This window comes from Acomys russatus, chromosome 3, assembly GCF_903995435.1.
Source record: "Acomys russatus chromosome 3, mAcoRus1.1, whole genome shotgun sequence".
In the NCBI taxonomy this organism is placed as follows: domain Eukaryota; kingdom Metazoa; phylum Chordata; class Mammalia; order Rodentia; family Muridae; genus Acomys; species Acomys russatus.
Window position 1 is genome coordinate 55,329,617 of NC_067139.1, and position 25,104 is coordinate 55,354,720.

Consider the following 25,104-nt stretch of genomic DNA (forward strand, 5'->3'; position numbering starts at 1 on the left):
GGGAGGTCTGGAGAAAATGAAACTATGATAGTGTATTTCTTTATGGCATATAAAGTAAAATACAAAACTTAAGTTCAGGAGTAGGATCCTAAGTTAGCACCATAGTAATTTTAAAAACTAAGAGAGCTAGAGAGATGGCTCAGTGGGTAAGAGCACACTGACTGCTCTTCCAGATCGCCAGAACCCATATGGGGTCTCACAACTATCTGTAACACAGGTTCCAGGGGCTCCAACGGTCTCTTCTATCCTGAGCATTGTACATGTGGTAAATAGGCACATGAAGACAAACCATACATTCAAAAAGTCTTTTTAATCTAAAAATGGGCTGGAGGGATGGCTCAGAGCGTAAGAGCTCTTCCAAAGGTCCTGAGTTCAATTCTCAGCAACCATGTGGTGACTCACAACCATCTATAATGAGATCTGGTGCCCTCTTCTGGTATGTAGCCATGCATACAGACAGAATACTGTATTTTTTTTTTTAATTTTTTTGCCAGGTGATGGTGGCACATTTTAATTCCAGCACTCAGGCAAAGCTCCAGGACAAGTTCGACTATAGGGAGAAGAAACCTTGTCTGGAAAAAAACAAACAAAAAACCCCTACGCCATTTAGAAGTTCGTTTTTAGATACATTTAGGCAAATATATTATTAATAAATAATTATTACAAGCTAGATTCAGTGAATAGCAATACTGGGACTCAGGTAAAAAAAGAAGTAAAGCAGCTGTGTTATTGATGCCTTCTAGGTCATTGTTAACAGGAGAAGAAATAAAACTAGGTTCCCTTCTGCCTTGTCAGCAATTTCTACTCTGCCAATGAATGGTAAGAATTCTGTTTTATTAGGCACTTCAGGACTATCTCTTAGGAACTGTTCTGGCTTTAGTTAAAGTGGTTCTTTTTTTGGCCAGACTTAGTATTCTCTCATCTACACTTTAGCTTTCCACAATTTCAGTCCTTGTGAACCTTGTTTGGTTGTTTTGTTTTGCTTTTGGAGACAGGGGCTTTTTGTATCCTTGGCTGTCCTGGAGTCCCTTTGACGACCAGGCTGGCCTCAAATTTACAGCGATCTGCCTGCCTCTGCCTCCCAAGTGCTAGGATTAAAGGCATGCGCCATCACACCTGGCTTTTTTCTTGCTTTGTTTTGTTGTTTTTCGAGACAGGGTTTCTCTGTGTAGTACCGTTGCTGTCCTGGACTCCCTATGTAGACCAGACTGGCCTCGAACTCACAGAGATTTGGCTGCCTCTGCCTCCCGAGTGCTGGGATTAAAGGCATGTGCTACCACGCCTGGCTCTCAAAATATTTTTTAAGAAAGAATTGAGGCCGTGCAGTGGTGGCACACACCTTTAATCCCAGAACTCGGGAGGCAGAGGCAGGTGGATCTCTGAGTTCCCGCCAGCCCGGTCTACAAAGAGTCCAAGACGGCCAAGGCTACACAGAGAAACCCTGTCTCAAAAAAACAAACAAGCAAGCAAAGAATTGGGCTTTAAATAACTTGTTATACTTTTCTATGTATTGTTAATATATTGTGCTTAGTATATCAATTAAACTTTATCATAAATATGTACACACACAAATTAATGCAGGATGTGATACTGTTTTAGGAATCCATTAGGAGTCTTATAAGTAGGGACTGTGTGTGTCCTAGAGGAGTGTAAATTAAAAGGCAAAACCAATACCACTTCGTACTAGAATACCTACAATCAGAAAACTAGTGTTGAGTATGTAGAGAAATTGCAGCCCTCTTGTATTGTTGGTAGGACTTGTGTACCTGCTTTTAGTAATACTCTAGCAATTTCCCAAAATTTAAGTCTGTTTCCACAAGACCCAACAAGTTGCTCCTGTGATAGAGGGATGCCCAAAAGAAATGAAAACACCCACACAAAATTTGTACACAAATGTTTATAGCAACATTATTTGTGGAAGTGGTACGAATGTCCATCAATCTACAAGTGGATAAATAAAATGTATAACCTAACGATGGAAAATTCATAAACCAGTACTGATGCTACAACAGCCTAAGTGAAAGCCAGTCACAAAATAATGGTTTTTGCAGTTATGAAAGTCTAAAATAGACATTTCATGGAGACAAAGCAGGTAAAGGGTTGCCAGGGCAAATGGAGTGTCTACCCGTAAGTACAGGGTTTCTTTTAGGTGTCATACTTTGTCAGTTTGACACTCAAATACCAAAAGCTCTTTAAGATTAAAAAGAACAAAAATACCAGTTTACGCCAGGTGTGGTGGCACACGCCTTTAATCCCAGCAGTCAGGAGGCAGAAGCAGGCGGATCACTGTGAGTTCGAGGCCAGCCTGGTCTACAAAGTGAGTGAGTCTAGGACAGCCAAGGCTACACAGAGAAACCCTGTCTCAAAAATACTTACGATAATGGGAAGGTTAGGATGGAAAAAACAAAACAAAACATGAAAGGGTGATGAAATTCCATTCTTTATTTTGTTTGGTTTTTTCTAGACAGGGTTTCTCTGTTAGCCCTGGCTGACCAGGTTGGCCTTGAACTAACAAAGATCCTCCTGCCTCTGCCTCAAAAGTGCTGGGATTAAAAGTGCGAGCCACCACCTCCTGGCTATGTAACTCTATTCTTTAAAAGTACCTTTTGGCTGGAGAGATGGCTCAGAGGTTAAGAGCACTGGCTGCTCTTCCAGAGGTCCCTTTAGTCAATTCCAAGCACCCACATGGAGGCTCATAACCATCTATAATGAGATTCGGTGCCCTCTTCTGGTGTGCAGGCATATATACGGGCAGAACATTGTATACATAATAAATCTTTTTTAAAAAGTACACAACTCCATCAGAAGTTTGTTTTAGGGAATCTGTAACACCACCATGAACTCAGTTCTTGAATTGCTCTGGGACAGTCTCTAGTCCAGTTGGCCTCCAGCTCACTAAGTAGCTGTGGATGACACTGAACTGATTGATTTGCTTCCACTTCCCAAGTGCTAGGATTTAGCTATGAGCCACCATACCCAGCTTTGACAGCTTCTCTGTCAAAATATACTGTATTTCTATGTAACAATTATAGTTACTATATAAATTAAGTTTTAGCATCGGTATGTTAATACACTAAAGGTGGTGAAATGATCTTCCCCACCCCTTATTTAACAGGGTAAGTGCCAGCTTTATTTATTGGCTTATATTTTAAGCTACCTTGAATTTAGAGATTTAAAACTTCTATAATAAACCTTTTTATGATTATACATAATTTATAGTATACTTAATTATATCCATCTAATTTCCGTAGTAATTAGTATTTAGACATTCTTGCCACCTGCTAGTCTGTACCTAAAATGGGATTTAAAGTAGACCCATTTAAAAGTAAATTCTCTGAAATTACTGGTTTTTTAAAAAACATGGCCTTTTGTGCACATCTTAGGCTTTAACCAGAATTTTTTGTTTACATTCAAGGTTGAATTTCTTTAAAGGAAGCAGTAAAACCTCTCCTAAAAATAAGTAGCAGCTGCTGAAGGGGGACTTTGGGAAAAAGTTTGGTAAACTTTAAAATAAGCATACTGTGGCTGCAACAACTTAATTCCACAGTTAAAAATGTGTCACCAGAGTATCACTTCATATTAATTAGGATGGCTATTTTGTGTTTGTGAGGATGGATGGAAAACTAGACCTGTGTGTAACAGTGAAGACATGTACAAGATAGTGTAGCCATGGCAGGAAAGTATGGCAGTTCTGCAGAAAGCTAAAGAGAAATGACCCAGCAATTTACTCTCAAGTATAAACTCTAGAGAACTGAAAACAGATGTTCTGTGCTGGGTGTATAGCTCAGTGGTAGAATATTTGCCTAACATACACCAGTTCAGGGGTTGATTCCCCACTACTACCAAAAAAAAATTGCTCAACCAAAAACTTGAGCACAAATATCCATACTACTAGTCACAATAGCAAAAAGAAACAATCTAAATGTTCAGATAAGCAGGATGCATTATCCATGCAGTAGAAAATATCCAGCTGTAGGGAAAAAAAAGTATTGGTACATACTGTAACAGATGAACTGGAAAAACAAATCGAGTGAATAAAGCTAGCTATGGTATATCTAAAATGGCTGAGGTAGGAGTGGGGACTAATAGAGTTATGCTTCCCTTCTGAATTGATGAGAATGCCTGAGAATCAGCTACACAAGGGTGAATGTATTGAACACAAATAGGCTGTATACATTTAAATGATTAATCTTGCCTAAGTTTTGCCTCTGCTTTGATATTGTAATCAGAATGCAGTACTGTTATACTATAGTGCTAAAAACTCATCTGATTAATACCTGCTCTATTAGAAATGGCATGTATTTCTTAGAAAATAGGACCACAGAACTTATTTCATCAGTGAAAGCTTCAAATTGTGAAATCAAGATTGTACTACTAGTACACGGAGCAAAGGATTTTCAGTCTCTGAATAGCGTTTACAAGATTGGTGCTGGCCATATTTCAGAGGATTTCCCTACTGAGCTTTATGGTGAATGCTACGAGCTTAGATTCTGTTACACTATAGAGATTTTAGATTTGCCTTAGGTTAGTTTATAGAGAACCTTTGCCTCAATCTCATAGTTAGAGAACATAATCTAAAAAAGTCAGTTTCTCGGGTCTGGAGAGATGGCTCAGAGGTTAAGAGCACTGGCTGCTCTTCCAGAGGTTCTGGGTTCAATTCCCAGCAACCACATGGTGGCTCACAACCATCTATAATGGGATCTAATGCCCTCTTCTGTCATTCAGACAAACATGCAGGTACAGCACTGTATACATAATAAATAAATCTTTAAAAAGGAAAAGTCAGTTTCTCTCCAGGTGCTATTCCCACAAGTAGTGTCCTTTAGCATTTTCCCCACCTTCCATTCCTCAAAGACTTGTCTCCAGTATGAAGCCAGCCCACTCTGATGAAAGCACACCTTATCCTCAAAGTCTTCACCCACTGCAAGTGTTGGAAATTTCAATACTGATTTAGTATTCAGAATATTAAAGAACAGATACTGTGGTCGAGATGATCTTGCTAATGGATTACACACTATTAATGTTATCAGGACCACTGCTGTAAGAGTTGATTCTAATAGAATAACATGCTCTAAAATATCTACTTTTCCTCCAACAAGAATTTGTGACATAAGATGTGGTTTACCACAAAGTTGCTAGACTTCTAATAATTAAAGTTAAATGTACTTTAAAAAATGTAAAAGTAAGGCCGGGAGTGGTGGCGCACACCTTTAATCCCAGCACTTGGGAGGCAGAGGCAGGCGGATTGCTGTGAGTTCGAGGTCAGCCTGGACTACAAAAGCGAGTCTAGGACAGCCAATGCTACACAGAGAAACCCTGACTCGAAAAACCAAAAAAAAAAAAAAAAAAAAAAAAAAGTAATAGAAAAATTCAATCACAAAGATAGTTTTAGACACTTCTAATTAACCAGCTTGTCCTAATTTCTAAGTACAATAACTTTTGATATGTATTTATAGTTTGTATAGTGCTATTTTTGCACTCCAGTCATCCTAACACCTGCATGTTCGAGTCAGATCTTTACACTTCATTATCTGAATATCCTGAAATATCTGTATATCATTTGATGATACCATTTAATCCACAAATAGCAAATTTAAGGATTTAGGATGTGGGATATTTGGTATACCACACAGTTCAATCCCACCATTTTTTGTGGGTATGAATAATCTCACAGTACAAACTTTTTTTTTCCAAAATGTTGACTTTTCTTGCTGAGTAAATTACTGTTAATTTCTTAAGATTTCATGTAAGCTTGTCAATATGCTTAGTTGAAAGCAAAACAAAACCAAATTTTGAAAAGAAAAGGGTTGCAGCTTTGATGTAGCACAGGCTCAGAATTCTGGGTTCGATCCCCAGAACTAGTTCTGACTGTATAAACTGCCATTGAAATGCTCTCAAAAATGGCGTGCATATGGCGGCGAGTGTAACTCAGTGGCCCTGAATTTGATCCTCAGGAGGAGAAATAAACACTTATCCCACTACTATATTTAGGAAGGCACAATTTGGTAACATCAATTTTTCATCAGCTTTTTTTTTTAAAAAACAAGATCCCAAGACACTTAATGATTATCACCCTTTAAACAATCCAAATAAAGGTTCAATGTAAAGTGCAGGTGAAACGCTTATGTTCTCAGACTTACTAGCTTCAGGGTATCTCATAGTAGAATATGAAAACACAAAGTAAATTAGAAGAAAAAGGGGGTGAAATCACATTTTCAAAAGAGAGGAAAGTTCTTATGGCACTGGGCTTAGAGATTAAAAATTCTGAAATAAGGACTTCAAGATTGGAAAACTAGACCTCTTGAGGTGAGAAGCCCTTACTACCTAAGCCAGAAATTAACTGCAGGAGCTATGTTACATCCTAACCATCAAAAAGCAATAGTTAAAGCATTGCCAGGAAGGTATGGCAACAGCAAATTTAGTAAAAGTTATCTAAACGATACTAATCAATACGACTTATCATTTCTCATCTTAAAATGTTTAATTCACTTTAAATTTTTTTATATATAAATTATGTGGCACTGTTTTGTTACTCAAACTATAATGCTTACATTTATAAAAAGTTTGTTTCAGATATTGGCAAAAGCCCACTATTCCCCCCCTTTTTCCTATCGATGTAGCCCAAGCTGGCCTTGAACTCAGAGCAGTTCTGCCTCAGACTCCCAAGAACTAGGACACAGCTATAAAGCACCATGCTTGCTTGTGTTCTTCCTATTGATAAAGACAGTTTGAATACAGTTTCAGCATAGAAATGCTCAATGGTTCTTCTGCATTCTGAAGCCCCCATCAGAAGTTTTTCATAAAATGATTGTGCTGTGTTCTTTCACATCATGGTCAAGTACCCTATGTGCTCATAAGCATCATGAGTGAGAGTGTAGCCGAGGGGGTCGTTATGTTGCTGCTCCCTTTGAGTACTCTATTATGCTTGCCTCCTACTATTAAAATGAGCACACAAATTATATGCATTTGTACCGTCATTTGTTCACTGAAAAAATGCAAGAAGAGAAGGAGAATACCTTGCTAGCTGAAAAAATGAAGAAGCTATAAAAATGGGTAATGGTATATTTTAATCTTTTGTGAAAGCTCCAAAATTATAATAAATTCTAACCAAATTGAGGTAGTGATAGACTAATGTATTCCATGTGTCTGTGAAGTCTCCCCCACCTTTTACCTGTATGTCCCTTCCTCCCCCAATTAAATGAGCATAATTCAATGTAAAATGCATTATGAAAGAAAATCATGATATTATTCAAATAGTACTTAAAAATCTTAATTACCAGGTTAAAAAAACTTATAAAATGTCCACAATAATCCAATTTCCTTTTTGCTAGTCATAAATGTTTTCCTCCAAATGTAGGAAATTAAAGCGGATAAAGATATTATATGCTGCAAACATTATGAACTGGTTCTGTAACAGAGCCATGTGGAACAGATCTAGTAGGGAATGACCATACAGTTTAGTGTCTAGATGTGTTCACTGAAGGTTTTATCTAAGCTTTGTTTCATATTAAATTTTCTGAAAAGTAACTAGCTTCCTGTTCATACAATGTAGCAAAGTCTATTTCCATTTTAAATCACATACTAGTGCTATGTGATCAGAAGGATGAGAAACACTAGGTAAGGCCTGGTGGGTGGTAACTTCTTCATGACTGGGCAATGGGATCACCTGTTCAACCTCTAAAGCACTGAAGTCAATGAAAATGTAATCTAGACATCCGTGAAAGCCACCAACGTAATTTGTGTAGGCAGGTTCACCACAAGCACTTTTCAGTTTGAAGAAGTGTGTGAGAGAGATGGTGCATTTTTCCTCTTCTCCATTGGAAGCCCAGTCTTCATGATCCTCTGTAATGCTGCCATTGATGACAAAATGATACATTCCTGAGGACGGTGTACTATTAAAGTCTCCACAAAATATAACTGGTATGCCAGGATACAGATCACATGAAACATGTCTAATGTGAGCCAAGGATATTGCCATTTGAATAAGACGAATGTATCCACCTACAAACAACAAAATTAGTGTAAATACTTCTTAACACCCTGGGGCAGGGGCCCTCACAAATCATGGCACCTGAAGGAATTTAACACACACACACACAAGCACAAACTGTTACATTTGGCATGTGTGCATGACAGGCAGAATGTGTGGAGATCTGAGTTCACTCTCTTTCACCATATGGATCCCTGGGATTGAACGCAGGTCATCAGGTTGGTGGCAAGCACTCTTACCAGCTGAGCCATCTTCCTGGGCTCAAGACACACATTTTTGTAAAACAGCTTTAGCCACTTAAAATAATCACCTACAGTATCTGAGTGACATTCAAGATAAGTGTCTAATAGGGATGGAATGGTGGTACACACCTGTAACCTCAGCTCTGAGGAGGCTATGGCAGGAGGATTTCAAGTTCCAGGCCAACATGTTTTCCAAAACTATCAAAAAACAATAAACAAAAGAAACAAACCACATAGACACAAGGTGTATGTGTATGTGTGTGAGAGAGAGTGAGAGAGAGAGAGACTTGGGGGGGGCATGTGCGGAGATAAGTCACAATGTTTACATCACTTGTAAAACCAAATATAGCCTACTTACCTTTTGGGTGCCAGTAGAGATGAGTATTGGCAACACATATCTTCTTAGAAGAGTCCTTCGTAGATTGAAGAACTGAAATCTATAATAGGAAACACCAAGACTTCAGTTGGTATCTACCATCTCCTGAAAACTGTTTTGGTTTTGTTGTTTGTGACAGTTTCTCATTGTATAGTCCTGGCTGTCCTGGAACTATGTAAACTAGACTGGCCTTGAAACTCATAGAAATCTACCTGTCTCTTCCTCCAAAGTGCTGGGATTAAAGGCAGGTGCCACAACACCCCACTCTCCCAAAATGTTTTGTACTTAAGATTGTAGGCTTAGCTATTTTATTCCACAGTCCCTTGAAAACAAAGACAGCAAGTTTTAAATCTGATACTGCAAGTTTTCAGGGATGTTAACATAAGTAATTAACATTTTAATAATCATCCAATATACAGAACCACTATGAAAAAAAAAAACATTTTAGTTGACTGGATTATTAGGACTGGATACTGCTTTCAAGTTTAAAAACACATGTCCTGGAGTCAGGCAAGTTTGAACAGTCTAGCATTTACAGCATTGTGCCTCAGAGCAAGACACTTTTCAGTATTTAAGTGGCAAAGAAACCATATCACCAATGTCATAACTGTATATTCAAATAAATGAACTTACACAGAAGTGCACAGAACACAACCCATTACTTAAGAGCTCTGAACACAATGAAAATATCTTAGGGGAAAAAAAAAAAAGACAAGCCTGAGTGTGGTGGCACACACATTTAATTAATCCCAGCACTTGAGAGGCAGAGGCAGATGAATTTCAGTAAGTTCAAGGACAGGCTAGCCTACACATCCAGTTCCAGGACATGCACAACTACACAGTGAGACTCTGTCTCAAAATATCAACAAAACACAAGAAGCAAAAAATAACTCAGACAATTTTAAGCTATGTAGCAGTTCACACTCCAAATAATAATGTTAGCATTGTCAACTGGCTAAGAATCCTGGCCATAAAGTAAGAATACTTTATGAACCAGCAGCTTAAGAGTGTATGAACATTTTCTCATTTATCAAACAAGAAGGGTTATCTGTAAACACAGACTTTTTTTAAAAACTGATTTTTTTTTTTACATACTAGGTAACAGTAGTTATGAAAGAGGTCTCAAAATGAGACACGTAGCGCTTGTAACGGCTTTAAAATAGTGCCTGACATATTACTATCATTACTGAATTTCGTGTGTATCTACCTGGGTTGTAAACACTAAGAACGTTTCTATCCTGTTCAAGGCAACCTGGGGTGGGACAGCCAACTAGGAGTGCTTACTTAATATGTGCTGAATTAAGGAACAGGCTACAGCATATAAGACACTACGGCAAACAAACTTTTTTGTTTTGTTTTTTGGTTTTTTTGAGACAGGGTTTCTCTGTGTAGCCTTGGCTGTCCTAGACTCGCTTTGTAGACCAGGCTGGCCTCGAACTCACAGCGATCCGCCTGCCTCTGCCTCCCGAGTGCTGGGATTAAAGGCGTGCACCACCACGCCCAGCTTAGACTTTAAAGATAAAGTCTACACTCTACACTCTAAGTCTAAGTCTAAACTACACTCCAGGTAGTTTCAATGACTAGCGGTACCAATACCATCCCTCCACTCCTAAGGCCCCTAACCGTGGACGAGTATGAAGAAAATAGGTAGGGCTACTTGACCTGAAGGACAGACGATCTCTGGAGCACCTTCTCCAGCGCCTGAGGGTTCAAAGCCAGTTTCTCTAGTAGCTCTTTGTGCAGCGGATCCGACTCCAGGGCTTCTTGAAAAGAAATGTCGTGTTGACTAAGGAGGCTGAACTTCGACTTCCGGTAGAAGGTGGCCAGGCCTTCGTGCTGCTTGATTCGAAACACGCCGTCCAGGCCGAAGGCCTCCAGAGCCGGTAGCAAGCTGTCCGCGAACACGGCGCGGTCCACCTCTTGCAGACAGATGAGGTCTGCGTTGTAGGCCGTGAGCTCCTTCTGGATAAGGTTCTGGCGGTAGTCAAGCTCCAGGGCGTAGGGGGCACAGTACGGGTACAGGACCGTCCGAGAGAACTCAGTCTGGGCGTACGTGTCTGCCAGGATGTTGTAGGAGACAGTGCGGATGCACGAGTCGTCCGTCACCTTCTTGGTGTACAGATGCCGATGGTCAAAAGTGCAGGTGCCAGGCCCGGCCTCCACCGGGCACACGCTTTCCAGCTCGCGGCTTGGCCCGAAGCGCTGCCCATTGCCCGGCGTGCAGCGAAGCTTGAGCCGCAGCCCGATGTCCGCATTGCACGGGGTGTACACGCGCTCGCCCACGCCCGTCTCGATCCAAGACGAGGACGGCAGAGAGCGAGAGGAGGAGGAGGAGGAAGACGCGAGGCCGCCGTCCCCAGGTTCTGCCGCCCCGGGTTTGACTTCCTTGTACCAGCGGAACACGGAGCTGGCGGGATCGCCAAACTCGAGGCTCAGTTTAGGGCACACCGGGAAGCCGGCCATGATGTAGCGCGGCAGCTGCAGCTCCGTGAAGGCAGGCGGGTTGCGCTCCACCTTGTACTTGACATCGCCGATCTGCAGCACCGCGCCGTCCTGCCAGGCGTCCACGTTGAGCACGTCCTCAGCCACCGCCTCCTCTCGGTAGTACAGCTTCACCACCGGCTCGCAGGCCGCAGCCGGGTCCGCTCCTGTCGCCGCGCAGGCCGAGCCACCGCTCGACTGCGCTCGGTTCTTCCTACTCTTCTTGGCAGCCGCTACCTTAGCGTGACCCTTGAGGGCGTTGGTGGCGATCCGGCTGAGGGCCCGGCCCAGGGGCTCGCTCTGGTCGCGCTGCATGTTCTTGTGGCTGCCGTCGGCCAACGCAAAAGACAGGCTGAGCTTGGGCTCCGAGGGCACACAGCGCACCACCGCGCGCTCCATGGCGCCAACCGCCCCGTCGGTCGCTGCCTCGGCCCGGCTGTGCTGCTCCACCACCGACCGGACCCCACGAAGCACGGCGCGACCTGGGAACCTCCACATGAACCTGGCGGCCGACGAGATCCGAGAGCCGGAGTCGTCACCCGGTGTTAAGCCCACAGGGAGGAGCGGCGGCGGCTCCCGGCTCCAAGACCCATTCAGACCGGAGACTTCCGGTCGACGGCGAGCATTTGCCGCGGTGTGAGCATAAATCGCGCGGTGTTTCAGACCCGCACTTTCGCTAAATTCACTTACCCGCTCATTCTTGTCATAGTCGCCCGGCTCAAGATCCAAGCGCCTTGGCATTTTTATTCAGCGTGAGCTAAAGGCAACAGGAGTAGTCTAAAAGTGCCAGAGAGAAATACCAGATCCCGGAGTTTTGTTGAAAGTGCAGGCAGAGGGTGGGACAGTAGGCTGACGCAACCGGAAGTGGCTGGGCGGAGTCACGCGCTCTTCTGCCGGCTGTACTAGGCTTTCCGTCACTTCTCATTGCCCAAGCCAGGGCACGCCCCACCAGGATGGTGACGTCGTTTCTTCAAAGTTCGGAGGCGCTGTTCCCTGTTTTTCCGAGGTGTGGCGGATTGAGTAAAGCTAAGCATGGCAGGCGCCGAGCCTCAGGTCGCTAAGGAGCTGTGAGCCACTTGCCGGGTTTCTTTACCATCTAGTGAGCGCTGGAGGACACAAAACACAGGGCGCATGATTTATTTAGGCCTCACGGGTTGTTGTTATTAGTTTTGAGGTAGGTCTCTTAGAAATATAGAACCTGAGGGTGGAGAGATGGCTCAGAGGTTAAGAGCACTGGCTGCTCTTCCAGAAGTCCTGAGTTCAATTCCCAGCTACCACATGGTGGCTCCCAACCGTCTATAATGTGATCTGGTGCCCTCTTCTGGCCTGCAGGTGTACATGTAGACAGAACACTGTATACATAATAATAAATAAATACATCTTAAAAAAAGAAAGAAAGAAAGAAATGTGGAACCCAGAAAGACTGAGTTAAAGCCATACAGCCTAGTATATTAACAGTTGCCGAAAGCTTTCAGGGTCTAAGTACTAAAGAGCTTGGAAGGCCTTGTCTTTGTAGGGTTGCAAGATTTAGCAAATAAAATTACAGGACTCAGGTAAAACTTGGAATTAAAGAACTTTTTTCTAAACGAAGATGCTTAACTCCTTCCTGTACGACTTTATTTGAGGTTTAAATCTTGGTTTATTTGCAGACCAAAACAAATTCCTGCAACAGTGAGCTTCTTAGGCGACAGTAGCATGTACGAAAGACTCAGACTGTCCTGAACGCAGATTGTCAACCCTGTGACGTACATCTTTACCCACAACCATTCCGCCAGCCCAGACCTTCTTTTGTTTTTATGATCTTTTACTTTTCAAGAAGTATTCGGAAAGTGTCAGGTCTCGTGGAAAGCTTGTTTTAAATCCACAAGCTTCGAAGAAGTAAGCAAATGCCACTATTGAAGCTATATTTTTATGAAATTAACTTATAGCCCCATTTATAGTTATGTAATTTAAATTTGACATTGAGAGATTAGCAGTAGTTTGATTTTGACATACATATGGGGGAGTGAGGTGAATAGGAATAATTTTATTCGCTTTTTTTCCCCTTGAGACAGGGTTTTTCTGTGTAACCTTGACTGTTCTAGACTCGGCGTTGTAGACCAGGCTGGCCTTGAACTCACAGCGATCCACCTGCCACGCCTCCCAAGTGCTGGGATTAAAGGCTTTTAGAGAAAGAAAGTCTACATGCTGGCGAGCTAGCATAGTTGGTATAATATTTGTCATGTAAGAATGAGGATTTAACAGCCGGGCGTGGTGGCGCACGCCTTTAATCCCAGCACTCGGGAGGCAGAGGCAGGTGGATCGCTGTGAGTTCAAAGCCAGCCTGGTCTACAAAGTGAGTCCAGGATGGCCAAGGCTACACAGAGAAACCCTGTCTCGAAAAACCAAAAAAAAAAAAAAAAAAAAAAGAATGAGGATTTAAGTTTGATTCCAGAGCCCAAATTTTTAGGGTTCAGGAATAGCCACATACTGAACACCCAAATACCAGACTCAGATTGATGGAAGTTTATTTAAACGCTAAGCAAGAACTGATATGTCAGGGGCTCTGTCCAAAGTCGGGTATTAGACCATATATCTGCCTGTTTCTAAGGCAGGTTTTTTGTTTTGTTTTGTTTTGTTTTTTGTTTTTTCGAGACAGGGTCTCTCTGTGTAGCCTTGGCTGTCCTGGACTCGCTTTGTAGACCAAGATGGCCTCGACTCACAGCAGTCTGCCTGCCTCTGCCTCCCGAGTGCTGGCTTGGGCTACCTTGCAGCTAAGGCAGGCTTTTTATATGAAAAACTGTAACCAGGTAACCAGATGGGAAGCAAGGAGGAGGGCGGCATTACATCATTTTGACTAGCTAAACAGGAGAATGATCAATTTCATTCTGAGCACAATGTATCCAGGTGGCTAGACAGCATTTTAAGCTGGCGGGGACTTAAGGTAGGAGAGCTCTTCACGGGGCTTCCCAGCTCTCGGGGAGAAAGGAGCACAGCAGGGTGTTGCAGCCTAACTCTAGTAGAACATCATTTGTCTTTAACGCAAGTAGAACACGCATTTATCATCTACTATTTTATTCTAAGCAGCAAGCATTGAACCTTCCTTGTTTCAGGCACGTACAGCCTGAGAACTTGAACTTAATTTCACCTTATAATCAAAATGGAAACTTGGCGTCAAAATGGTTTCTGATAAGCTAAGAGCTGGTGTTAACTGAGGAGCTACAGTCATGCTAGGAGCTGAAGTAGGTCTCAACAGAGGGGCTATAGAATTTAAACAGGTTAAGCAGGTTACAAGAAGATGAAAATGCTAGACAGAGTGATATGTGCTTGTAATCCCAGCTCTGGGAAGGCAAAGACAGGTAGAGCCTTGGGGCTCCTGGCCAACCAAGCCTAATTACAAGTTCCAGGTTAGTGACAGACCCTGTCTTATAAAACAAGGTGGTTATGTCTAATTAAAGACACTGGAAGTTGACATCTGACTTCTACACATGTGCATGCATATATATATATATATATATATTCACCCTGCCCCCTCCCACAACATAGACACTTAATTTTTTTAAAGTTTTTTTTAAAAAAAGGTTTATTTAGTGCGCTAGAGAGACGGCTCAGAGGTAAGAGTACTGGCTGCTCTTCTAAAGGTCCTGAGTTCAATTCCCAGTAACCACATGTTGGTTCACAACCATCTACAATGAGATCTGATGCCCTCTTCTGACATGCAGGCGAAACACTGTATACCTAATAAATAAACGAATCTTTAAAAAAAAAAAGATTTATTTACCTATTATTATGTATACAGTGCTCTGCCTGCATGTACACCTGCAGGCCAGAAGACGACATCAGATCACATTTAGATGGTTGTGAGCCACCATGTGGTTGCTGGGAATTGAACTCTGGACCTCTGGAAGAGCAGTCAGTACTCTTAACCACTGAGCCATCTCTCCAGGCTCTTTTTTTTTTTTTTTTAAGTTTTAAGTTAAGAGAAAAGGAAGCCTACAAAACCAAGCTAGACATGGTGGCAAACACCTATAATCCCACCATTTGGGAGGATCATGTGTTCTGGACCAGCCTGGGCTATATAGTGATACCACAATCAATAAATGAAATATATAGAGCTATCTCAATAAATAAACAAATAAATAAACCAGTACAAAAGAAACATGCTTTTACCAATCAGAATTATATTTACCTATATATCATTTATAAACCTCCCATATTTATATGTGAAAACTAGTTTCTTTTAATTACTTTTATTCTGGTAGGTGATATCAGCTGTAAACCACAAAAATTGCTTACATACTATCAATACTTTAGGTTAAAAAAATGATACTATAGTTTTGGATGCTAGCATTCAGAAGTTTGAACAGTACTTGATATTGGGTTATTTCTCCCCATAATTCAGAAGTCAGGCTTGTAGAATGCTTGTCTAGCAGGTAGAAGACACTAAGTTCAGTCTTCAGTACTGAGAAAGAAAGAAATTAAAATTTTTCTTTTTCTATCTTTCTTTCTCTTTTTTCCAAGACAGGGTTTCTCCGTCTAGCCTTGGCTGTCCTCAGCTCACTTTGTAGACCAGACTGGTCTTGAACTCACAGTGATCCTCTTGCCTCTGCCTCCCCAGTGCTGGTATTAAAGGCGGGCACCACCACACCCAACTTTAAATTTTTCATTCTTTTTTTTTTTTTTTTTTTTTTTTTTTGGTTTTTCAAGACAGGGTCTCTCTGTGTTAGCCTTGGCTGTCCTGGACTCGCTTTGTAGACCAGGCTGGCCTTGAACTCACAGAGATCTGCCTGCCTTTGCCTCTGGAGCGCTGGGATTAAAGGCGTGCCCACCACACCCAGCCTAAATTTTTCTTTTAAAGAAGAAACTTTCAGTATATATATATTAGAGAATCACCTTTGTTGTTGTCTTAAGACTTATTTATTATTATTTATGCAGTATTCTGCCCGCATGCCAGAAGAGGACACCAGATCTCATTATAGATGGTTGTGAGCCACCATGTGGTTGCTGGGAATTGAACTCAGGACCTTTGAAAGAGCAGCCAGTGGTCTTAACCTCTGAGCCATCTCTCCATGTCCTCCCTTTTGATACAGATTCTCACTTGAAGTCTTCCTGTCCCAGGTATGCAAGTGCTGGAATGACACGTGCTTAGCTAGAGGATCACTTTTTGATCATATCTGTAAATCCTTTAAACTAACTAAGGCTTTGAAAAATAAGTTTATCTCATTTTTCAAATTGTATTCTTGGTCTCAGAACTAGAGTTTTTGCTTTCCCCTGCAGCAGTTGGGAACAAATACAGAGACCTACAACCAGGTATTACTCCAAGAATTAGAGACCTTGGAATGCTCAACCCTAAATGAGATATCTCCATCAAATCCCTCCCCTCAGGACTCAGGGGGCCCTACAGAGGAGGAGATAGAAAGACTGTAAGAGCCAGAGGGGCTGGAGAACACCAAGAATCAGGGCCTCTAGACACTACAGAGCTAATGCACAGATGAACTCACAGAGACCGAGGCAGCATGCACGGGCCTGCACAGCTCTGAATCTGATGAGGTCCTAGAGCTCAAAGAAGAAGTGGACACGTACCCATTCCTAATTCAGAAGCTATCTCCAAAGGACAACAACTTGTTGGGTCTTCTTATCACTTTATTTTATTTTAAAGATTTATTTATTATTATGTATACAGTGTTCTGCTTGCATGTACACCTGCAGGCCAGAAGAGGGCATTAGATCACATTTATAGGTTGTTGTCAGCCACCATGTGGTTGCTAGGAATTGAACTCAGGGCCTTTGGAAGAGCAGTCAGTGCTCTTAACCTCTGAGCCATCTCTCCAGCCCTTATTTGGTTTCTTAATGCCTCTACCATCCTTTCAACCCCAGCCTCCGCTCCACACACATCTCCTTGGTAGGAGAGAAAGCGGGTTAGAGGGGAAGGGGTCGTAGATTTCTTTATACTTAGTTCCTTGGGGCAATTCCAATTTTTTATTTTTGGTTTTTCGTGACAGGGTTTCTCTGTTACAAAGAGCCCTGGCTATCCTGTACTCTCTTTGTAAACCAGGCTGGCCTTGAACTCATAGAAATCTGCCTGCCTCTCCCTCCCAAGTACTGGGATTAAAGGCATGCGCCACCACCATGCCTGGCTGACAATTCCAATCTTCTTAGTCAGGCTATCCAAGAGTACAGCTAACCTGCAGACTAGCAGACAGCAAATGCAGCAGCAGAGTGAACCAGCACCCTTCTTCCTTCTCCACCTGTCTCTTTGGAGCATCTTTTTCTCTCTCTGAACTGTGGTATTTACACCCTCTCAGAGGTTTCAGAATTAAACTATCTGCAGCTGGCAGGAAGGTGTTATTAGCTGGCAAAGACCACGGAAGAGGGCATTGCCACAAACACTGATCAGTGTTGTGTAAACTTTGCTTCCCAATCATCTCTGATTGGTTAATAAAAAAGCTGGATGGCCTATGACTGGATGGGAAAGGAATAGGTGGGATTCTCTTCCAGGTCTTGGGGGTCGGGGAAAGAAAAAGGAAGAAGAGGTAGAGTGTTGCAGGCCATTTGATCCCATTGTGATTCGTGAGATTGTGAACGGTAAGAAAATCTGTCTTTTGTTTGGCGTAGTTGAGCCCTAAAACACCTTGAATCTTCACAGGAGTTAATAAAGTTAACCGTAGATCAAGAGGCAGAGCAAGAGACCAGCTGACAGGGATGAAGGAATAGGAGAGTTTTTGAGTTGAACAGTATTTAAGACGGTGTGTAAAAGTAGAAGGGACTTTTAGGTTTTTAGCTCTTTAGCTTTTGAGCTCTTCAGCAAATTGGCCTTTGGCTTTTTGCGCTTTAAGCAAGAGTCTTTGCCCTTGGATTTTCCTCCTGAGCTGTCAGCTGAGCTAGTGAGACTTTTGGGATTTTTTTCCCATTGGGAGGTGAGCTGAGTAGGAAGGTCAGCTGGGTGCTTTCTCTGCCTCTCTGAGCTAGCAGGTTTTCACCCCAACGTCTTGCTCTTGAGTCTTTATTGGTAAAAATAGAACGCTTGGTATTTTCTTTTAAAATAATGGTGGAGAAAGGATGTGGTGATTAAGAATTGCCCTGATGTACCAAAACAGTCTAGGTAGGACTAATATGGCAAGCAAATTGGGAAACATAACTGGGAAATAGCAAGACTAGTATAGAGGACTAATATAAATGGACATCTGCCCAGTTATTAAGTCTAAAGCTTATTAATACATTTGATATGTCTCTTATTTATTTGGGAGATAGAGTGGGTGATTAGAAAAGCACATTCCCCTGTTTTGTTCTGTTTTTTTCCTTTCTGGATAAGATTTCTTTCTTTCTTTCGTTTTTTAAGATTTATTTATTTATTATGTTTACAGTGTTCTGCCTGCATGTGTGCCTGCAGGCCAGAAGAAGGCACCAGATCTCATTACAGATGTTTTTGAGCCTCCATGTAGTTGCTGGGAATTGAACTCAGGACCTCTGGAAGAGCAAACAGTGCTCTTAACCTCTGAGCCATCTCTCCAGCCTCCTGGATAAGATTTCTATGTGTAGCTTTGGACTCACTTTGTAGACTAGACTAGCCTCAGACTCAGAGCTCTGTCTTGCTCTGTTTTTGTCCTTTTTCATTCTTCATCCTTTCTTTTCTTTTCTTTTCTTTTTTTTCCCCTACAGGCTTTCACAAAGACCACAGGCTGGCCTGGCTCATGAGGTCTGTGTCTAAATCTTCTGAGAGTTTGACTCTTTAAACCTGATTACATTTCCTTCCCTCTCATTTTTCATTCTACCTTTAACCAAATATGCCTCATCTTAAGTCCACTGTCCCTTCTATTTATGTTTCCCTGATTACTGGTCTTACTCTTTGTACATTCTAGTCATACCCACTGTAAGTAATATATTACTGCATGCAGCCCTATCAGTGATTGCCAATTAAGGGGTAACAATATTTTACTTTCACTATTTTCTTAACATTCCTACTGTGTGTGTGTGTGTGTGTGTGTGTGTGTGTGTGTGTGTGTGTGTGTGTGTGTTTGTGTAGGGAGTCTATGGGACCACTTAGCCAAAGACTTAACATGATACATCCCAGTCCTGGCACTGGAGATCTTCCCAGTGTATCAGATATCCAGCTGGAACATTGCTTCCTTTTTTGTATGGTGACCTCACTTAAATTCTTTTCATATATGTGTATTGTATTAATCAGGGTTCTCTAGAGAAACAGATCTGTTAGAATATTCCTTCTATTACACACACACACACACACACACACACACACACACACACACACACACACTAAATTCAAACAAAGATTCCCCTCCTGTTGTAGGAAATTATTATTATTATGTATATATATTAGTACTATAGTAGCACTTATTCCTAAGCCAGCTATTTTCTAAATAAAAGACACAGAAACACGTTAGATTTATAATAAGCCTTAAGCACTAGAGCTGGGCAGATATCAACCCTCTAAGCCATCTTGTATACTTGCACATGTTCCACTTGGGCTGCTCCTCCTCCATCAGGCCAGTCCTTAGAGCAAGCTGCTCTCAGCCCCGTGCTTCTAGTTACCCCATGGTAACTCCTCTTCATCTCCATCCTGCTTCTCCTGGTCCATCTCAGACACCACACCCAGTAACTTTAGCTCCTCCCACCTCTCTTCTTCCCAGCCCACGATATTGGAAACTTTATTAACCAATCAGGGATAATTGAGGAGCATTCCTTACATCACATGGACAGGAGATGGGTCAGCTTTGGTAGCAATGCTTGTGGTAGGGTGGTAACCAGATCTCAGGGCACTGAAATCATCATCTGAAAACATATTGCACAGGGTCCTTCTCCAACACCCTCCCAACTTAGTCTTCCCATTCTAGTTTCCCTTTTCTCTTTGTAACACTATGCTCTATTTCCCATTCATTGGAAAATATCCTCTTCCTACCTGGGCCCTTACTAGGTACTTAACCTTTGTGGATATTTAGATTGAAGCACACATATCAAAATTTTAAAAGCTCGCAATGACTTACGGGAGAAAGCATGCAATATTTGTCTTTTGGAGTCTGGATTACCGCAATCTGGTTGATTGTTTCTAGTTCCACCTATTTATCTTCAGTTTTCATAAACAGCTGAATAATATTCCAATGTGCTGCTTTTGCTATACGTTAATCAGTTAATGGGCATCTATGCTGTTTTTATTTCTGGCTATTATGAATAAAGCAGAAATGAACATGAATGAGCAAGTATCTCTATAGTAAAATGTAAAGTCCTTTAGGGTATATGCCCAAGAGTCGAATAGCTCTTTTTGTTTTTGTTTTTGAGATGGGTTGATTTTAAGCTTTTTTTTTTTTTTTTTTTTTTTTTTTTTTTTTAACTTGGACTCTGATTTGTATTGGCAGTACCAGTTTGCACTCCCACCAGCAGTCAATAGGTGTTTCCTCTTTTCAACATTCTCATCAACATGTGATGCTGTTTTCTGTATTGATTTTAGTCATTCTGACTAGGGTAAAATGAAATCTCAAAGTAGTTTTAATTTGTATTTCCCTGATGGTTAAGGATGAATAATGTTTTCTTAAGTGTTTCTCAGCCATTTGTGTTCATCTTTTAAGAATTGTTTAGTTTTGTACCCCATTTTAAAATTATTTTCTTTTCTTTCTTTTTTTTTTTTTTCCCCCTTTTTGGTTTTTCGAGACAGGGTTTCCCTATGTAGCCCTGGCTGTCCTGGACTCAGTTTGTAGAACAAGCTGGCCTCAAACTCACAGCCATCTGCCTGCCTCTGCCTGCCGAGTGCTGGGATTAAAGGCGTGCGCCACCATGCCCAGCCTTAAAATTATTTTCTTGATATTCAGTTTTTGAGTCATTAATGTATTCTAGATACTATCTCTTTTTCTTTTTAATTCTTCTCTCATGTATTACATCCCGACTGCAGTTTCCCCTCCACCCTCTCCTTTCAGCCCCTCCCCCTACTTCACCTCTCACCCCAGATCCGCTCCTTCTCCCTTTCCCTTCAGAACACTGCAGGCCTCCCAGGGATATCAACCAAACATGGCACAAGTTACAGTCCCATCAGGCACCTACTGTCATAGTAAGGCTGGATGAGGTAACCAAGTGGGAGGGAAAGGGTCCTAATAGCAGGCAAAGGAGACATCCCCTGCACCCACTGTTAGGTGTCCCAAAGAACAGCAAGCTACACAACCCTAATGTATATACAGAGGATCTAGGTCAGACCCACACAGGCTTCCTGATTGTTGCTTCAGCCTCTATGAGCCCCTATGGGCCGTGGTTATGTTCCTAAGGAATATTGGTCTATAATTTCCTTTTTGGGGGGTATCCTTGTGTGGCTTTGGATCAGGGTAATAGTAGCATTGTCCCCATCACACATATAAAAAATATTAAGTTAAATAATCCAATTTGTTAACTCACAAAAGGTTTTAATAGGTATTTAATAAAAAATACTTTTTAAAAAATCTACTACTAAAAAAAAGAGAGAAAACAAAATCAACAACAATCAAAAGATAAAACAAGACAAACTTTAAAAAAGCTACGGATAGAGATAAGTTGTCTAAGGGTGATCGTCATAGATTAATGTCAGTTTATTGGTGACTTGATTATATCTATAGTATCTCTTCACTATATCACTAAATTCTGTTTGCCTTTCCTTTTGTCCTGTGTACTAGCCTAATGAAAATAGCGTAAAACACCTAACCATAAACATACAATTATTTTGTTTTATACATACAGCTCCTTGATTTAACAAGCTACAGCATTCTATAAAGTTCATTCTCTCTCTTTTTTCCCCCTTTGGTTTTTCGAGGCAGGGTTTCTCTGTGTAGCCTTGTCTGTCCTAGACTCACTTTGTAGACCAGGCTGGCCTCGAACTGACAGCGATCCGCTTGCCTCTGCCTCCCAAGTGCTTGGATTAAAGGCGTGCATCACCACACCCAGCAAAATACATTTTTTTTTTTTACTGAAACTACACATACGGAACACTTACTATGTGCAAGACACAGTCGCATCTGATGTTATCGTCATTAAAGACTAGCACAGGGAAGATACTCAGATGTTTCTAGAATCAATAAATTTATCATCTGGAAACTGAAAAAACAATTTTAGGAGGATATCTGCACTGGGCTTGAGAAGTACACCTGAAACCAACTTGTGATCTGCTTGCTACACCTCCTTTCTGGGGGTGAGTGAGTCTGGAGTGAAAAAGGGTGGTTTGGAGAACAACCCCAGGTGTTGTGCTGTTCTGCCAGAGAAAGAAAAAAAGTCAGTACCACAGTCTCCAAACCTTCAGTATCAAACAAGGGAGTACCCTACGAACGATGCAAATAGGAGAAATGAGCTAACCCTGACAGAATCACCGAAGTGTATATACTTAGGCAGAAACTGTAGGTCCTCCACTCCAGGGGGGTGGGAGGAGGTAAGGTCCAGGAAGGAATGCTTAAACCCTGTTCCCCGCCCCTAGCCTGGACTTTAAAAGCTACCAATATAAAATGCTATCACTGGCACACCACAGAAAAGGCATTAAATGTGGCAGTTCATGTCAAGTGAAACAAACCAGACGTGAGTCTCATGTATTCTCATGTGCAGAATGGTTTTTATTTTTATTTTTTCCGAATGCTTATTTGTATATATATGTGGTGATAAAAGCTGAAGGGGACCACCAACTGAGTGAAGGAAGGGAACAAATGTGAGGGGAGAACAGGAGGGGGCCCATAACAGTGAAAGATAAATGTGTATAGAAATCTCATCGTGAAATCCATTCTTTGGTATGCTAACTGAAAGAATATCCATGAAATTTTTTTCATCCCCCATAATCTTCCTGCACTATACACTGGAGTTTCAAATTACAACATTTTTTCCTCAAGCATAGCTGCAAGGTTTGTAAACCTTAGCCTATTTGATTTTTGCTAAGGACTTCCCGAAAATGCTGTAAAACAAATGGCAAATATGGAAACAAGATAAATTATATTGAGGCTTAGTTACAATATAGAGACACTTGTCGACTCCAGTCTTCTTGAAAATGAATATTTAAATAAATCAATATATTCTGCAATGGAGACAGTTTTCTACTCAGGCCTTTTTCTGCAATTTGAAAATCCTGATTTCCTGGACTCCTCCCATGGTTAGGCAATTAGTTAAATAGCAACAATAGAAAAAAAAAAAAAAAACCCAGCTTGTCCTCTATTCACTTGAGAGAAAAGCTGTGTAACTGTATCAAGACTGTTAGTCTTAAATCTGTCCTCCTTCAGCTACTGCCTCTTCTAGTGACCTCCATCCAGCCCTTCTGGTAGCCAGGACAGTTTCCATGGTGACAGCGTTGTTTCTGTTGGATTGCCATCCCCGTTCAGAGGAGAAATTCGTATGTCTGTCTCTGCACAGTAATAGAGAAGAATCAGATGGGTGGGTACCAGTTCTCTGCATTTCCTCTTCCTTTCCTTCTAAGATCTATGATTCAGGCGCCTGAAGAAAATCTCCAAATCCTGGGGCAAGTGTAGCTGATGCCATAGTTAAACTGTTGAGCCTTCATAAGTTTTACATTTGCTTTAAGTATGACTATTTTTGTCAGTAATAATATCACTTTCTAAGATGTTAGCCCGACTGATTTAATAATGTTTTGAAAAAATGTTAATGCTATTAAATACTAGCTACGGGGGAGGGGCATCCTCTCTTAACAACCAGGTTTTGTTGTGGTTTGCATCTAAGGGAGAACAAGAGACCTGGGACTTGAGAGCTGAAAGGCTACTCCTGAGCACGCCTAACTCAGGTCCCTAATTTCAGATCCTAAGGGAAATACCTGGCTTCACGTCTTCCTAGCAAGTGGCTGGTAGAGTTGTGTTTAGAATCCCTGCCGTCTCCTCTCAACTGCCACTCTTTAACCTCTCCCATACTTGGTAAGTAAAGCTGAAAAGGTATGTGGTTTTTTATATGGTACTGACATGTAAGAGATGCTGACTATATTGAGGCTTGATTGTATACAATAATTTCTGTATGAACTTTTTCTTTTCAGAGTATAGAGTATTTTAATCCTTAGGAGACCAAGATGTCAAGTCCTAACAAAAATGCCGTCACAGCAGAAAAGGAGGCTTTGAACTTGAGATTACCCCCTATTGTCTCTCCTCCAAAAGGCATAGGGGTTGACACACCAAAACAAATTGAGCTGCTAAATTACCGAAGGTCAAAGGAGCAGCAGAAGAAAATTAATCAGTTAGTGTAAGTAGCATATTAGCAAGTAGTCGTTGCTTGGAAGTAATCATTAGTGTTCTAGACTCATAAAAAAACAAAACAAAAAAAAAACAAAACAAAACAAAAAAAACAACCTATGTAGGCTGTCTGTAGGTAAAATAAGAATTAAAGTTCAGCCAAGTGTGGTGGCACACGCCTTTAATCCCAGCACTCGGGAGGCAGAGACAGGCGGATCTCTGTGAGTTCACGGCCAGCCTGGTCTACAAAGTGGGTCCAGGACAGCCAAGACTACACAGAGAAACCCTGTCTCAAAAAACCAAAAAAAGAATTAAAGTTTACATCGATTAGAAAAGCAGTTGAGAATCGTAACGCTAGCCAATTTTGTAGAGTGCCTGCTTGTTTAGATGTTGTCCCTGTCATCTCACCTATAGTTCTCACAGCACCTCCATGAGGGAGACACTTGGTTTTGGTTTTGGCTTTTGGTTTCTCTGTGTAACAGAGCCCTGGCTGTCCTGGACTCAATTTGTAGACTCACTCTTTAGACCATGTCGGCCTCCCACTCACAAAGATCCTCCTGCCTCTGCCTCCTGAGTTCTGGGATTACAGGTGTGTACCACCACACCCGGCAGGAAGATACTATTGTTAAACTTTTTATTTTAAAATATTTACTTGTTTTATATGTGTGTGTGAGTGCCTACGTTTTTGTGCATGTGTACACAAGAGGCCAGGTAAGTCAGAAGAGGGAACTAGAGTTGTGAGCTGCCATGTGGATGGCAAATTTAGGTCCTGAGCCATTTCCCACCTTCTTGCTATAGTTTTAAGTGAGTGAACTAAGGAACAGAGAAAGAATTTGCTCGTACCTGTGGGCTTTGTAT

General features: G+C 41.6%; 2 protein-coding genes across 2 annotated transcripts in view; one reads left to right on the forward strand and one right to left on the reverse strand.

Annotated features, from left to right (window-relative positions):
* Nucleotides 1-6,980: 6,980 nt before the first annotated feature.
* Nucleotides 6,981-11,623, reverse strand: Pde12 (phosphodiesterase 12). Its single transcript, XM_051140574.1, has 3 exons — nt 10,271-11,623; nt 8,591-8,669; nt 6,981-8,001 (listed from the first exon to the last, which is right to left on the reverse strand). The coding sequence occupies exons 1-3, from the start codon at nt 11,585-11,587 to the stop codon at nt 7,559-7,561; spliced, it is 1,839 nt and encodes a 612-aa protein (XP_050996531.1). The 5' UTR covers nt 11,588-11,623; the 3' UTR covers nt 6,981-7,558.
* A 12,107-nt stretch (nt 11,624-23,730) lies between these two features.
* Nucleotides 23,731-25,104, forward strand: part of Dnah12 (dynein axonemal heavy chain 12) — a 155,622-nt gene continuing 154,248 nt past the window's right edge. Inside the window, 2 exon segments of the mRNA XM_051140594.1 lie at nt 23,731-23,937; nt 24,054-24,256. Of these exon segments, the coding sequence (XP_050996551.1) occupies nt 24,087-24,256 (170 nt within the window). The 5' untranslated portion in view covers nt 23,731-23,937; nt 24,054-24,086.

Excerpts from the sequence above, each read along its gene's own strand:
- Pde12 (XM_051140574.1), bottom strand. The coding sequence starts at position 11,587 with ATGTGGAGGTTCCCAGGTCGCGCCGTGCTTCGTGGGGTCCGGTCGGTG. Across the intron at positions 8,670-10,270 it reads AGAGATCGTCTGTCCTTCAG|ATTTCAGTTCTTCAATCTAC; the intron begins GTCAAGTAGCCC and ends TTCCTATTATAG. Across the intron at positions 8,002-8,590 it reads TCTCTACTGGCACCCAAAAG|GTGGATACATTCGTCTTATT; the intron begins GTAAGTAGGCTA and ends TGTTGTTTGTAG.